Source organism: Primulina huaijiensis, chromosome 5 (genome assembly GCF_012295235.1).
Source record: "Primulina huaijiensis isolate GDHJ02 chromosome 5, ASM1229523v2, whole genome shotgun sequence".
In the NCBI taxonomy this organism is placed as follows: domain Eukaryota; kingdom Viridiplantae; phylum Streptophyta; class Magnoliopsida; order Lamiales; family Gesneriaceae; genus Primulina; species Primulina huaijiensis.
In genome coordinates, this window is record NC_133310.1 from 14373278 (window position 1) to 14389770 (window position 16493).

Sequence of the window (16493 nt, forward strand, 5' to 3'; positions counted from 1 at the left end):
AGATATGCCTCCTCGAAGAGCCGCAGAACAGGGTAGTACCTCAGGTACTCAGATAGATGTTACAGCGACCCCGATGGAAACACTGCTGAAGAGATTCCAGTCATTTAAACCGCCGACTATGAAGGGCACTGAGAATTCTGTTGACTGTGAGAGTTGGCTTGATGACATTGAGATGCTCTTTGATTCACTTGATTACACACATGAGCGAAGAGTTAGACTGATTGGGCACCAGTTGCATGACGTTGCAAAGAATTGGTGGCTTACGACAAAGAGGGCTTTGGAGCATCGAGGTACAGTCATTACCTGGAAAATCTTTAAGACTGAATTTTATCAAAGGTTTTTCCCAGTATCGTACAGAAAAGACAAGGGTGCAGAGTTTGCCAATCTGAGACAGGGTAATCTGAACATTGAAGAATGTTGTGACTTTGATTGTTGCACTCCCAATAGCAGGTTGTCCGCAAGTAGTATAATTCGGTAAGTCCGATATCGTATCCACAAGGAAGCTACGGTAATTACAAGTCCACTACAATGTCTTTTTGTTTTGTTTTAATTGTTTGAATTTTTAATTGGTAATTTTTAATTGTTCAAATTTTAATTTAAGTAGTTGAGATTAGAGGATCAACTTTTGATATTTTAATAAAGTTAACATTAATGAACATTATTGAAATCCACTTAATAAAATGGTTCCAATATATTAAATAATCATATTTATGTTATGTTATATACTATTTTCTTATAAGTATAAAATATATATCAAAACTTATAAATGTTGTCAAATATTTATTGTGCTATATATATTTGTAAACACTAAATCAAGGTTCCCACTTTAAATGGTTGGTAAAACAAAACTAACATTTAAATGGTACCAAGAAATTAATAATATGATATATTGATATATAATAAATCAAGGCATCCACTTTAAATGGTTGGTAAAACCAAACAAACATTTAAATGGGACCAAGAATTTAGTGTAACATATATCAACAATAAATCAAAACTCCCACTTATAAGTAGGGTATAAAAATGCTTAAAGAAATAAATATAACATAAACAATAAATAATGATTAAATAATATAAAACATAGATTATTACCTTTTAATAACCTTATTATCATACTAAGAGCTTCACCTTTTCATCTCAACCTTGGGAAGTTAGCTACTCATTATTCAAAGTATAAAACTTCGAATATGAAATTAACATACTAATTATTTTTAAATGATGAAATAAAAGAAAAATAAAGAGAGAAATATTATGAACTCAAATATTTGTTCATAGAATGATGGATATCTCAATTCATTACAATGCACCTCTATTTATAGCCAAATTTGGGGAGACAACCACAAATAAAATATTATTTTTTACACATAAGTCTTAATTGGTGTTCCAAGAAATTATATTTTAATACACATCACTTTTGAAAATCTTCCCATCCAATTTTGCTTCTCCACATAAAATAAAACATGTGGATAATTGAGTTTTTTGAATTGTGGTATTTTATTTTAACCATTTGACCAAGTAGTTTGAGGGATATGGTCAAAATACTAGAGTATGGTAAAACTGCCACTCCTTTTGTAACTTTGTTTGTTGCTTAATTACACAACACCTTATTTTTTATACAATTTATTATAAAACATATAATATTTAAACATTTAATAAAACAAAAAACTATAAATTCATATTATAAAACATTTAATTAATGTACAACCCCCCACATTTAAGCGTTAATAGCAATACAAAACATATTGATTAATTTAAATATAAATTTAATCGGAATTATCCAAGTGTTTAAATTAAATTTGAAAACTGTCAAAATTATATGAAGATCATCATAATTATAATTTATGAAATAATCTGAGCTGATCAATTCAAAGCTTATTTTCAGGTAGTTAAATGTACATGGCCTTCAGAAATTCCTAGTAAGAGTCTCAACTCCATATCCTCACGGGTTAAAAAAATTTTCAATTTATGGGAACGATTTCTCTCATGGAGTTGTAATACAGATAAATACGCAGGAAAATGGTTTACAGAATGCGAACAAACAAACGAGCCAAACTAATCAAAAGATAGGAAATCCATTGATTCAAAATCTAGTTGTTCTTATTATATATTTTTTCCTGATCTTTTTTTTTGTTTTCATAAAATCATGGAATCAGACTAAGTTTATGCTTCTTGACCACATATTTATTTAAATTGTACAATAAATTTCTCTTTTTTTTCTTTTATGAGAGATAAATGGGTCGTAGCATATAACTTAAAAATTACATAGATATTCAACATCTTTTTTTTTCTTCATGAAATATCAATTTTTTTTTTCAAAATAAGAACTCAAGATCTAAACAATAGATAGCCTCTCTCATGATCGATAAAAGCTCGAAAGCTGTTTTCTCAGTCCTCTCCACTCACTCAAAAAATATGTGTGAGTTTAAAATTTTAGGCAGTCTTATAAGGTATATCTTGGGCCATATACTTTAATACCTGATTTTATCACAATGGTTAATCACTAAAAAAATTTCATAAATCATATTTTTATATTGATCAGAATATTAAAATTGACATTTTTTCAAATAAAAATTTAAACATCCTTGAATAGATTAATACATGTTCTAATTTAAACCTTTCAAAAATGTAATGTATGATATTTTTGCAAAAATTACTAAGATACAAACAATAAACAATGTTTTATTTTAAAATAATATATTTTTTTAAATATATATATATATATATTTTATTTTTTTAATTTTTTTTTAATTTTTTTTTTTATAAGTTTGTTCTCCCCCCAAACAGAATATGGCATTGTCCCTAATGTCAAAATAACTATTAATAAAGAGTACATAATGAAAGAGATATCACCTTGAATTTTATTGAAGATAACAAACTGAAACAAACGCAAACCAATCCACGACTTTTGAATCAATGATCCAACTTTCTTTTCTTACTGCTTGATTGCGACCAATTGATCTTTGCTATCATCGGATCAGGTTTATGAACAAAAGCTTCCAAATCATCAATTAATTGGTCGGCAGTCGAAGCATAGATGAGCATTCTTCGTGAATTTTCTGAAATGAAATTCTGTTCCACAGCTTTATCAAGAAATGTCAACAAACTGTCATAAAAATTATTGATATTCAACAAGCCCACAGGTTTATTATGGATATTAAGTTGTGCCCAAGAAATAGTGTGAAAAATTTCTTCTAATGTACTAAAACCACCTGGTAATGCGATAAAAGCATCAGAATTTTCAATCATTTTGGTGATTCTTTCATACATTGAAGAAACTTTTAATTCCTCCCCAATCGTAACACCTGTAATATTTCCTTCAGCTAAAGCTGTAGGAATAATACCCAAAACCTGACTACCTCCAAGATATGCAGATGTTGAAACAGATCCCATTAACCCAATATTACCTCCCCCATATACCAAGTGAATTTTTTTCTCAGCCAATATCTTTCCAAGATTATTTGCTGCTTCTACAAACACTTCATTTTTTCCAGAACTCGACCCACAAAATACACAAATATTTTTCAATGTTTGTGCAGAGGATCCAGCCATGTTTTTACTTTCTTTTTGATCTGCGAAAATAGAGAGAAAGATGAGAGATTTTATAGGGGTTATATGTTATCATGACAAAACTATGGGTCACAATTGTAAACAGAATAAACAGTAAAAACAATAATAACACACATGCATATAAACAGTAATGTGATTGTGGCTCACAATTTTCCTCTGGTTTTACGTCCAGAAACGGCTTCAACGCCTTCTATGAGTCTAGGATATGCTTCCCATCCAATTTTCTTATAAATTGGCAAACAGGGTCTTTTTTAGTCGGATTCCCAAGACTATTAAAATGACGCTCGTCTTGGAATTGTTTCCATAAACGGAGAAGTTCAATATGCACGTGTCCACTAGAATGCGTCTCAAGAGTCAATAAGATGTTATCTAAAGACTCATTACTCAGCCCATTCTTAATGAAGCCAATTTTATCTTCTCTGTTAGTGGAAACATGTCCCAAAGATCTGCATTGTTTGTCACAAGTTCATCTTGCACATTTATGACAAATCCCTAAACTTTTGGCCCTTCGTTTTTTCGCATAAGTACTTTTTCGTAATCCAGGCATATACCGAATGAGTAATGACTGTTGAACTTCTCCTCCTAATCGGACCTTAGCTTCTATTACAAGACGAATATCTTCTGGAATTCCTTTTCGCATTAACAATCTCAATCTTTCACACCTACCTGCATAAATTTTTCTTAGAACATTTTCAAAAACAGAGGGAAAATATTTACAAATTTTTGAGAGAATTTCATCCATTTTGAAAAGAAAAGAAATGATTTTTTTTTGTATCAGCAATTGTGGAAAACTGATTAAACCGACGATGAGAGCCACGGAGTACCGTTATCTGCCATTTAACCGAGAAAATAAAAAGATTAAGGAAACCTGAAATAAAAACAAACAAAATTAATTGCAATACAAAAAATCAAGGATCGGAAAGGGAAATAAATTCTTCTTTAAAGATTTCATTTTCTAAAAATGGTTTAAGCCTTTGTCCATTTACTTTAAAAACATCACCATTTTTTGGATTTTCAATGTCCAAAGCTCCATAAAGATACACATGTTTTACAACATATGGACATGTCCATCTTGATCGTAATTTTCCTGGGAATATGTGAAGTTGCGAATTATAAAGCAAAACTTTTTTATCAATCTCAAAATATTTTCTAAGAATTGTTTTATCATGAAATGATTTGATTTTTGCTTTATAAATCCTTGAATTCTCATACGAGTCATTTCTGAGTTCATCAAGTTCATTAAGTTGCAATTTGCGCAATTTGTTGGCATCATCCATGCTTGAATTAAAAGTTTTGATCGCTCAATAAGCTTTATGTTCCAATTCCACAGGCAAATGACAAAATTTTCCGTAAATCAACCTATAGAGAGACATATTCAATTATGTTTTAAAAGCTGTTCGATATGCCAAAAGTGCATCATTAAGTTGCAGAGACCAATCTTTTCTATTGGGGTTAACAGTTTTTTCCAAAATTTGCTTTATCTACCTATTAGCTAATTCAACTTGTCCATTTGTTTGATAAGGCGTAGTTACTTTGTGAGTAATAACATATTTTTTCATCAACGAAGCAAATGGTTTATTAACAAAGTGAGTTCACATATCACTTATCATGGCTCGAGGAATTCCAAATCTACTAAAAATATTTTCTTTTAAAAATTTGATGACGATTTTATGATCATTTGTTCGACATGGAATTGCCTCTATCCATTTGGAAACATAATCAACTGCAACTAAAATATACAAGTATCCAAACGAAGGTGGAAAAGGTCCCATAAAATCAATTCGCCAACAGTCAAAGATTTTAATTTCAATTATAGGGTTCAAAGGCATCATGTTTCTTTTTGAAATCGCACCCAATTTTTGACAATTTTCACAGATCTTGCAGATTTCGTGGGTATCTTTAAACAAAGTGGGCCAGTAAAATCCACACTGCAAGATTTTTGCAGCAGTTTTCTTTGAAGAAAAATGTCCTCCGCATGCTTCTGAATGACAAAATTTAATGACACTACTTACCTCATTGTCGGGTATGCAACGCCGAAAAATTTGATCCGGACAATACTTGAACAGATACGGATCATCCCAATAAAAGTTTTTTACCTCATTCAAAAATTTTCTTTTATCTTGAGAACTCCATTGCGGTGGCATTTTTCCTGTCACAAGAAAATTTACTATGTTAGCAAACCAAGGTGTAGTAGTAACTGAAAATAGATGTTCATCAGGAAAATTATCGTTAATTGGTGTCATTTCAGAAGATGATCATGTTACTAGTCTCGATAAATGATCGGCTACAACATTCTCGGTTTCTTTTTTATCTTTGATCACAATGTCAAATTCTTGGAGCAACAAAATCCATCGTATCAGTCGTGGCTTTGCATCCTGTTTGGTCAACAAATATCTAATCGCAGAATGATCAGTAAACACAATAGTCGTTGATCCAATCAAATAAGAACGAAATTTATCTAATGCAAATATTACAGCAAGTAGTTCTTTTTCAGTTGTGGAATAATTCATTTGAGCATTGTTTAAAGTTCTACTTGCATAATATATCACATAAGGCTTACTGTTTCTTCTTTGACCCAATACTGCACCGACTGCATAATCACTCCCATCGCACATGATTTCAAATGGTAAAGACCAATCAGGAGGTTGCATGATAGGAGCTGATGTTAAATGTCGAATGATTTTATCAAATTTCTTTAATGGTTTTTGGAGGGGGTAAATTGGCAATGACATCAACTTTTGCTTTATCAACTCCAATTCCATGAGATGACACAATATGTCCCAAAACAATCCCAGAATTAATCATGTAATGACATTTTTCTCAATTTAAAATAAGACCTTTTTCCTCACATCTTTTTAAAACTTTTTCTAAATTTTCAAGAAAATTATCAAATGTACTCCCAAAAATAGTTAAATCATCCCTGAAAATCTCCAAACAATTCTCAACCATGTCGCTAAAAATGCTTAGCATACATATTTGAAATGTTGCTGGGGCATTGCATAAACCAAATGGAATCCTTCTGAATGCAAATGTTCCAAAAGGACGTGTGAATGTAGTTTTTTTATTGATCTTCAAGTGCAATGAGATTTTGAAAATAACCTAAATATCCGTCAAGAAAACAGTAGTAGAGATGACCTGCCACTCTTCCTAAAATTTGATCCAAATATGATAATGGAAAATGATCTTTTCTAGTGGCATCATTTAATTTTCTGTAATCAGTACACATACGCCAACTAGATAAGACTTGACTTGTTAACAATTCACCTTTTTCATTTTTTATCACTGTGATACCAGATTTTTTTGGAACTACTTGTGTTGGACTTATCCATTTACTATCAGAAATATGATAGATAATTCCAACATCAAATAGTTTGTGAACTTCAGTTTTCACAACATTTTTCATGTGCGGATTTAGTCTCCTTTGTGGTTGTTGAGATGTTTTAGCATTTTCTTCTAAATGAATTTTGTGAGTGCAAATTAGTGCATTAATGCCCTTGAGATCTTTTAATGTCCAACCAATTGCATTTTTATGTCTTTTAAGCATATCAACTAATTTACCTTCTTGATCACTTGCTAGTTTGGAAGAAATTACCACCGGATATGTTTCATCTTCTCCAAGAAATGCATACTTCAATTCTTCTGGCAAAGATTTTAACTCCAATATGGGTGGTTCATCTTTGTTCTCATATTTTGCCTCAAATTCTTTCTCTGATCTTGGTAACGAGTGATACCTGATAAAATCATCAAGATCAATTTCAATATTTTTTTTAACAGTATCAATTGAACAAATATCTAATTGGTCACGAGTACTCCCTTCTTGAATGTTTTCTTCCACAAGAGTTTCAATAAGATTTTCATCTTCACTTTCATCTCCTTTGTCATGTGGTTGCTTACAAAGATTAAAAACATTAAGCTCCAAGGTCATGTTACCAAATGACAACTTCATTATTCCATTCCTGCAATTTATAAGAGCATTAGAAGTTGCTAAAAATGGACGACCCAAAATTACAGGAATTGCATTACAAGCTTCGATAGGTTGTGTATCTAAAACTATGAAATCGACATGATATACAAAGTTATCAACTTGGACTAGCACGTCTTCTACCATATCTCTTGGCACTTTAACAGATATATGGCAAGTAAAAGTATTACCGAAGTAGGTTTTAACTCACCTAAATTGAGTTCTTGATAAACTGAATATGGAAGTAGATTCACACTAGCTCCAAGATCAAGCAAGGCTTTTTTAATCTTTCGTTCTCCAATAATACATTAAATATTAGGACAACCAGGGTCTTTGTATTTCAAATTATTATTATTTTGAATAATTGCACTTACTTGTTCGGCTAAAAATGCTTTTTTTTTTTCACATTCAATTTTCTTTTCACGGTGCACAAGTCTTTCAAAAATTTGGCATATGATGGTACTTGCTTTATTGCATCTAATCAAGGAATATTAACTTTTATTTTTTAAAAATATCATATATATCAGAATTCAAATTTGATTTTTTTGTATTTTTCAATGCATGAGGGAATGGTGGTGGCACTATCTGTTGATACTCTTCTTCGCAAGTTATGGGTACCACTTCCTTACCCTTTGGAGTTGATTTATCATCATTTTCACAAGGTTCAAGAATGGATTTTTCTATTTCCTTACCACTGCGAAGGGTAATAACAGATTTTACCTGATCCATCGGATGAGTTCCAGAAGTTCAGGTTTGTGAATGATGATCCTTGGGATTAGGCTGTGGTTGTGAAAGAAACTTACCTTTTTCATGAACATTAAGTGCAAATGCAAATTTAGCAAGAGTATCTTTCAAATTTGTCATGGTTTGAGCAGTTTGAGTATTGATAGACTCTTGCTTTGCAATGAAAGAACTCAATATTTCTTCCAAGTTCTTTTTAGGTGGAGGAACATAAGGTGCATAATTTTGAAAATTTTGTTGATTTTTGAAATGTGGTTGTGAAAATTGTGCAGCATTATCATTCCTCCAACTAAAATTTGGATGATTTCGCCAAACTGGATTGTAATTTTGAGAAAATAGTTCAAAATTTGGCCTTTTGAAATTGTTCAAAACATTGGCTTGTTCATGGAGACATTCTTTAAAAGAAAAAAAAGTGGGACAATCTTTTGTAGAATGATCACTTGTATCACAGATGTGACACGTAATTTCTTGAACAGATTTTAATTGACCATTCTTTTTCAATTCAAGTGCTTCAACTTTTCTTGCCAAAGAGGTAAATCTAGCTTGCAGATCATGTTCATCTTTGAGGGTGTACATACCTCCACCAGATGTGGGAGATTGAATCTTGTTTGATGGTTCGATTGTACCTATAGTGTCCCAATTTTGAGCATTTTCATCTAATGAATCGAGATACTCAATTGCCTCGTTTGGATCTTTATCTTCAAATGTTCCATTACACATAAATTCAACCATTTGCCTATGTTTAGGTGTTAAGCCTTCATAAAATTGAGAAACAACTCTCCAAATTTCAAAACCATGATGTGGACAAAGATTAAGCAATTCTTTATATCCCAACACTGATAAAAATTTTCTCCTTTTTTTTGAGTGAAAGTGATGATTTGCTTTTTGAAAGAATTTGTTCTATGAGATGGAAAAAAGTTTTTCAAAAATTGTTGTTGCAATTCATCCCAAGTTCGAATGGATCCCGATCTAAGATTTTGTAGCCAAGTTTTAGCTTTATCTTTTAAAGAAAAAGGAAAAAGCTTAAGTCGAATGGTGTTCATGCTACAATTTAGATCATTATATGCGTTGCACACTTTTTCAAATTCTCGTAAATGCATGTATGGATTTTCAGAATCTAAGCCATGAAAGTTGGGTAAAAGTTGGATAACACCAGGCTTAAAATTGAAATGAGATGCATCAGGAGGAAAAACTAGACATGAAGGTACACTAGTACGTGTAGGATTCATGTGATCTCTAAGTGTTCTTCGCCTATCATGATCATGTTGAGATTGAATTTCATCTTCATTTTCCTGGATGGGTTCTTCCGCCATGTTTTGTAAAAATAAAGGGTTATTTCGAATGAGTCGAACACTAAGTGTACGTGACCAAATAATGCTCATGCAAATACAAAATAAAAAGAAGAAAAACACACAAAAAGAATAAAAAATTCAAAGAAAGAAAATTAAATAGACTTGAAATTAAATTATACTTCCCCGGCAACGGCGCCAAAAACTTGTTGTGACTTTGATTGTTGCATTCCCAATAGAAGGTTGTCCGCAAGTAGTATAATTCGGTGAGTCCGATATCGTATCCACAGGGAATCTACGGTAATTACAAGTCCACTACAATGTCTTTTTGTTTTTTTTTTTGTTTTTCTTTTAATTGTTTGAATCTTTAATTGGTAATTTTTAATTGTTCAAATTTTAATTTAAGTAGTTGAGATTAGAGGATCCACTCTTGATATTTTAATAAAGTTAACATTAATGAACATTATTGAAATCCACTTAATCAAATGGTTCCAATATATTAAATAATCATATTTATATTATGTTATATACTATTTTCTTATAAGTATAAAATATATATCAAAACTTATAAATGTTGTCAAGTATTTATTGTGCTATATATATTTGTAAACACTAAATCAAGGTTCCCACTTTAAATGGTTGGTAAAACCAAACTAACATTTAAATGGTACCAAGAAATTAATAATATGATATATTGATATATAATAAATCAAGGCATGCACTTTAAATGGTTGGTAAAACCAAACAAACATTTAAATGGTACCAAGAATTTAGTGTAACATATAGCAAAAATAAATCAAAACTCTCACTTATAAGTAGGGTATAAAAATGCTTAAACAAATAAATATAACATAAACAATAAACAATGATTAAATAATATAAAACATAGATTATTACCTTTTAATAACCTTATTATCATACCAAGAGCTTCACCTTTTCATCTCAACCTTGGGAAGTTAGCTACTCATTATTCAAAGTATAAAACTTCGAATATGAAATTAACATACTAATTATTTTTAAATGATGAAATAAAGGAAAAATAAAGAGAGAAATATTATGAACTCAAAGATTTATTCATAGAATGAGGGATATATCAATTCATTACAATGCACCCTTATTTATAGCCAAATTTGGGGAGACAACCACAAATAAAATATTATTTTTTACACATAAGTCTTCATTGGTGTTCCAAGAAATTATATTTTAATACACATCACTTTTGAAAATCTTCCCATCCAATTTTGCTTCTCCACATAAAATAATACATGTGGATAATTGAGTTATTTGAATTGTGGTATTTTATTTTAACCATTTGACCAAGTAGTTTGAGAGATATGATCAAAATAGTAGAGCATGGTAAAACTGTCACTCCTTTGGTAACTTTGTTTGTTGCTTAATTTGATCTCAATTGTGAGAAGATTTTTATCTCATGCTTGTCAACAATATTGTAGATATTATCATCAACTTTCTACAGGTCTAAGAATCATCTTAATCCCATTTGCAACGCCAAGTTTATTCTTGTTTTATCGAACCTGTAAAAATAGTAAAAACTTATAATTACACAACACCTTATTTTTTATACAATTTATTATAAAACATATACTATTTAAACATTTAATAAAATAAAAACTATAAATTTATATTATAAAACATTTAATTAATGTACAATTTTTATATTTATCAAAGAATATGTGGCCAAATTCTCTACCTTGTTACGATTTGCTCCGCATGTTGCTGAGAATGATGAAGCTGTTGCTGATCAGTTCATTAATGAGCTGAATCCAGAGATCTTTACACTGGTAAATGTCGGGCGACCGAATAACTTTGTTGATGCCCTGAACAGAGCAAAAGGAGCAGAAACCGGCCTGATTAGGCAGAAAGGAGCTTCATATGTTGCCCCAGCACCGAAACAGCAACAACCTTCAGTTCCATTTCACCAACCCCCTACCAAATTTGAGAGTGGCAGTAGCAGCAGTGTAAGGAAAGATAATTTGAAAGCCCGAGGAAGACAGTTCAAGAAGTCTGGTAGTAGTTCATCCAGCTCCAGTGGTTCATGACAGAGCCAGAGTAATACAGGGGTCTATTGCAGAACTTGTGGAGGGAGACATCCCACAGAGCAATGCCAAGGAGTGTCTGGTTGTTGCAACATCTGCCGACAACAGGGACATTTTGATAGAGTTTGTCCACAGCGAGGTTCCCAAAGATCCCAGGGAGCAGAATCATCTGGATCAGTGGCTCAGATTGATAAAAGATCATCTGCTGTTCACTCTTTCCAGCCAGCACCTACCCAATCACAGCCAAGGCCAGGAGGAAGCCAGACTGTTAGCCAACTTCCGAGACAGTAGGCCAGAGTATTAGCATTGACCGAAGAATAGGCACAGGAAGCACAAGATGATTTTGTTGCAGGTAACTGTTCTCTTTGTAGTTACTCTGTTTATGTATTGATTGGTACGGGTGCATCCCATACTTTTATTTCTGAACGATTTGCATTGATGCATGATTTGCCTGTTGAGTCATTATCTACTGTAGTATCTGTCTCTTCACCTTTGGGGAGAGGTCTTATATCAGTGACATCTGTTAGATCTTTTATACTGCGGTATGACGGTCATGAGATTAAGTTAGATTGTATTGTGCTTGGGTTGTCTGATTTTTACTGCATTATCGGTATTGATATGCTGACCAAGTACAGAGCGACAGTAGATTGTTTCCATAAGATTGTGAGATTCAGACCTGAGATGGCTGATGAATGGAAATTATACGGTAAGGGTTCTAAAGCTAGAATTCTTTTGATATCTGCTTTATCTATGACTCGATTATTACAGAAAGGAGCAGAGGGATTCCTTGTGTATGCAGTAGATGTACTGAAATCGAGCTCGTCATTGGCAGATTTGCCAGTGGTATGTGAGTTTGCTGATGTCTTCCCAGATGAAATTCCGGGTTTGCCTCAAGTTCGGGAGATAGATTTCAGCATTGAGTTGTTACCAGGTACAGTTCCTATCTCAAAAACTCCATACAGAATGGCACCGATAGAATTGAAAGAATTGAAAGAGTAGTTAGAAGATTTATTGGCCAAGGGTTACATCAGACCGAGTGTTTCTTCTTGGGGTGCTCCAGTATTATTTGTCAGAAAGGACAGTTCAATGAGACTTTGCATTGACTACCGGAAACTGAATAAGGCTACGCTAAAGAATAAATACCCTTTGGCTCGTATTGATGATTTGTTCGATCAGTTGCAGGGTTCTTCTGTTTATTCGAAGATCGATCTGAGATCGGGATTTCATCAGCTGAGAGTCAGAGATTCTGATATCTCGAAGACAGCTTTCAGAACCAGGTATGGCATTATGAGTTTATCGTCATGCCGTTTGGTTTGACAAATGCTCCATCAGTATTTATGGGTTTGATGAACCGTACATTTCAGAAATATCTTGATGAGTTTATGATTATTTTTATTGACGATATTCTGATTTATTCTAAGAATATGATTGATCATGCGGAGTATTTGAGAATTGTATTGAATACTTTGAGAATTGAGAAACCATATGCAAAGCTGTCGAAATGTGAGTTTTGGCTGAGACAGGTGGTATTTTTGGGACACATTATATCTGGAGATGGTATTTCTGCTGATTCTAGTAAAGTTGAGGCCGTGATTAGTTGGCCTAGACCGACATCAGTGCCAGAGATACGCAGTTTTATGGGTTTAGCGGGCTATTATCGACGATTCATCAGAGATTTCTCTAGTATTGCGAAGACGATAACTCAGCTAACCCAGAAGAATGCACCTTTTGTTTGGTCAGAAGCGTGTGAATCCAGTTTTCTGGAGTTGAAGAAAAGATTAACCAATGCTCCGGTGTTGACTATCCCGTCAGGTATTGGTGATTTTGTTGTTTATTGTGATTCTTCTCACATAGGACTAGGTTGTGTTTTGATGCAGCGAGAACATGTTATTGCTTATGCCTCGAGACAGTTAAAGACACATGAGACTGGCTACCCGATTCATGATCTTGAATTGGCTGCCATTATATTTGCATTGAAGATTTGGCGACATTACCTATACGGTGAGAAGTTTGAAATTTATTTTGATCACAAAAGCCTGAAATATCTATTTTCACAGTCAGAACTGAATATGAGGCAACGAAGATGGCTTGATTTAGTGAAAGATTTTGATTGTGAAATCAAATACTACCTAGGGAAATCGAATGCAGCAGTTGATGCACTGAGTCGAAAGGTTGGCACAGTCTACAGCAAGCTCTGGGTACTACATTGCATTTTAGTACTGCATATCATCCTCAGACAGACGGTCAGTCAGAGTGGAATATTAAGACATTGGAGGATATGCTTAGAGCTGTAGTGCTAGCTTTTGGCACTAATTGGCAAGAATCATTGCCACTTTGTGAGTTTTCGTACGACAACAACTATAAAAAGTGTATAGAGATGGCTCCGTTTGAAGCGTTGTATGGCAAGAAGTGCAGATCCCCTCTTTATTGGGATGATATCTGTGAAGTACCTGAGTTTGGATCTGATATGATTAGAGATATGACTGTGAAAGTGAAACTGATTCAGAACAGAATGAAGACAGCTCAGGACAGACAAGCCAAATATGCGAATATTCGACGTCGACCTCTAGAATTCGAGCAAGAAGACAAAGTACTTTTGAAAATTTCTCCTTTCAGAGGCATTGTCAGATTTGGCAAGAAAGAAAAGTTGTCTCCCCGTTACATCGGTCCTTATGAAATTCTGGAAAAGATAGGTGATCGTGCATATCGACTTGCTTTACCTCCGTCTCTATCTGGAATACATGATGTCTTTCATGTATCCTTATTACGAAAATATCTTCCTGATGCTTCTCATATTATTCAGCCAGACGAGGCAGATCTTGATGAGAAACTGAGTAATTTTGAAAAGCCGATCCAGATTCTTTATCATAAAGAAAAACAGCTCAGAACGAAAACTATTCCGCTTGTGAAAGTTCACTGGAGTCGTCATGGCATTTAAGAAGCTACCTGGGAGACTGAATCAGACATGAGACAGAAATTCCCAGAATTATTTCCCTGATGTGAGTTTTCTGTTTAGCTTCTGTTATGCATTTCATATTGTATCTTATTTGCTATCTGATGTGATTACTTACGATTTCGAGGACGAAATTAGATCTTAGAGAGAGAGAATTGTAATGCCTGAGATTTTATTATTGTAATCTGAAATGATTAATTGATACTTGATGTGATTATAGACGGAAAGGACAAGACCGAGGAAAACAAGAGAAGACATGAGATATGAGCTAGGACAGAACCCTTCGCGCATATGCGCGACACGAGGCGCGCATATGCGTGAGCATGGCAGAGAACCTTGCGCATATTCGCGAGAAGAGGGCGCGCATATGCCCGAGCTAGTGAACTGGACAAGTGCCGAGACAGTAGGTCTCGCGCATATGCGCGGGGTCACGGCGCGCATATGCGCGAGCATAAGATTTTGATGCGCAGAGACTAGTAGGTCTCGCGCATATGCGCCGATGATGGTCGCGCATATGCGCGCAACGTGCTGCACCAAGAGGGAGCCACCTATCCTTTCCATGCATGATATATATATAACAAGCATTCATTCCTTCAGATTTGAAGATGAGAAGATCGAAATTCCATAGAAAAATCCTCCAGCTTTTCCTTTTAAGAATTTGACTGTTATACAAATCCGTCCGTCTGATCTTCGATCCAAGTTCAGAACTGTGTTCCCCTCGACAAAGGCTTTACAAGGACGTAAGTTTTCTTATATTTAGCTATGATTCGAAATTATGATATTGAAGAAATCCCGATATGACTGATATTATCTCTTCCTGAGAGTATTGTAATTGTATAATCGAATGCAGATCGAAGAACGGATACCGTATGAAATTGTTATCATTTTTAGATTGAATTTGATTGAGATTATACAGATTTGGTATCGGATTGAGTTTGTTGATTGATTATGAATTATGATGTGTATCTGCTGATATGATATTGCTGGGTATATCGAGATTGTATTGTTATGCCGTCGAAACATAATTAGATTGAGTTCTGAGTATATCCAGTATTGATTTGAGTTGTATATTGATATTGTACTTCTCGAATATGTCATTCCAGAGTGGGTATTGACGACTTCGAAGAAAGAGCAGAACCAGATTGATATTGATTTCATTGATCAGATTGATCTACGAAAAGAAAAGTATAAATCAATGTTAACCCGGGAAGATATGACTCGAGTTAGCTTCGACTTGAGTTTTCCCAAAATCACATACTTTATTTTATTGCGTTGATGTTTACAATTCATGAGATTGATATGTCTAATCTATTGATTTATAGCAAAGCATGAGTTAGAGTCTTGGGCAGATGTGTCTAGTCTTTGGCAGAGCCGCCAAGACACTGGACTTTTGGTGTATCGATGTCGATGTTCTTAGGTGTAGATCGACTCTTATTGCAGAAATTTGATACAGAATGCCAAAATCTGGGAATAAAAACGTACCACCATCTAGCTGGGAGAGTAGGTGGGAGAATGTTGCGTTCTTATTCGACCGGGATCCCTAGATTATAGAAGAGTCGAGTCAGAGATTATGAGTCCAGAGTTAGATTACAGTTTTATATCGATTCATGTCTTTCAGATTATGATACATGTTATTGATAACTGTTATATGCTTTTATATCTGTTATATGATTGCACGTATACGTTGTTTATACTGGGAATATATTTTTCACTGGAGTTATCCCGCTGTTGTTGTGTTTGTATGTGTGCATGACAACAGGTGGGACAGGATCAGGGTCGAGAAGAGGATGAGAGATTGATATTAGCGTGGAGATTCGGACCCAGAAGTAGAGTTGTTGTCATTACCTGATATGTAGTGAATCAACAATAGTTGTTATGTACCAGAATTTTATTTTTGATCTAGACGTTGATCTCGTAAATGAAATAAG

General features: G+C 33.6%; 1 protein-coding gene across 1 annotated transcript; it reads left to right on the forward strand.

The window, feature by feature from the left end:
• The first annotated feature begins 14091 nt into the window (after window positions 1–14091).
• Window positions 14092–14832, forward strand: LOC140977658 (uncharacterized). Its single transcript, XM_073442403.1, has 2 exons — window positions 14092–14446; window positions 14786–14832. Exons 1-2 carry the CDS (start codon window positions 14092–14094, stop codon window positions 14830–14832), a joined length of 402 nt encoding a protein of 133 aa, XP_073298504.1.
• Window positions 14833–16493: the final 1661 nt, after the last annotated feature.

Excerpts from the sequence above, each read along its gene's own strand:
- LOC140977658 (XM_073442403.1), top strand. The coding sequence starts at position 14,092 with ATGACTGTGAAAGTGAAACTGATTCAGAACAGAATGAAGACAGCTCAG. Across the intron at positions 14,447-14,785 it reads AGATCTTGATGAGAAACTGA|ACGGAAAGGACAAGACCGAG; the intron begins GTAATTTTGAAA and ends ATGTGATTATAG.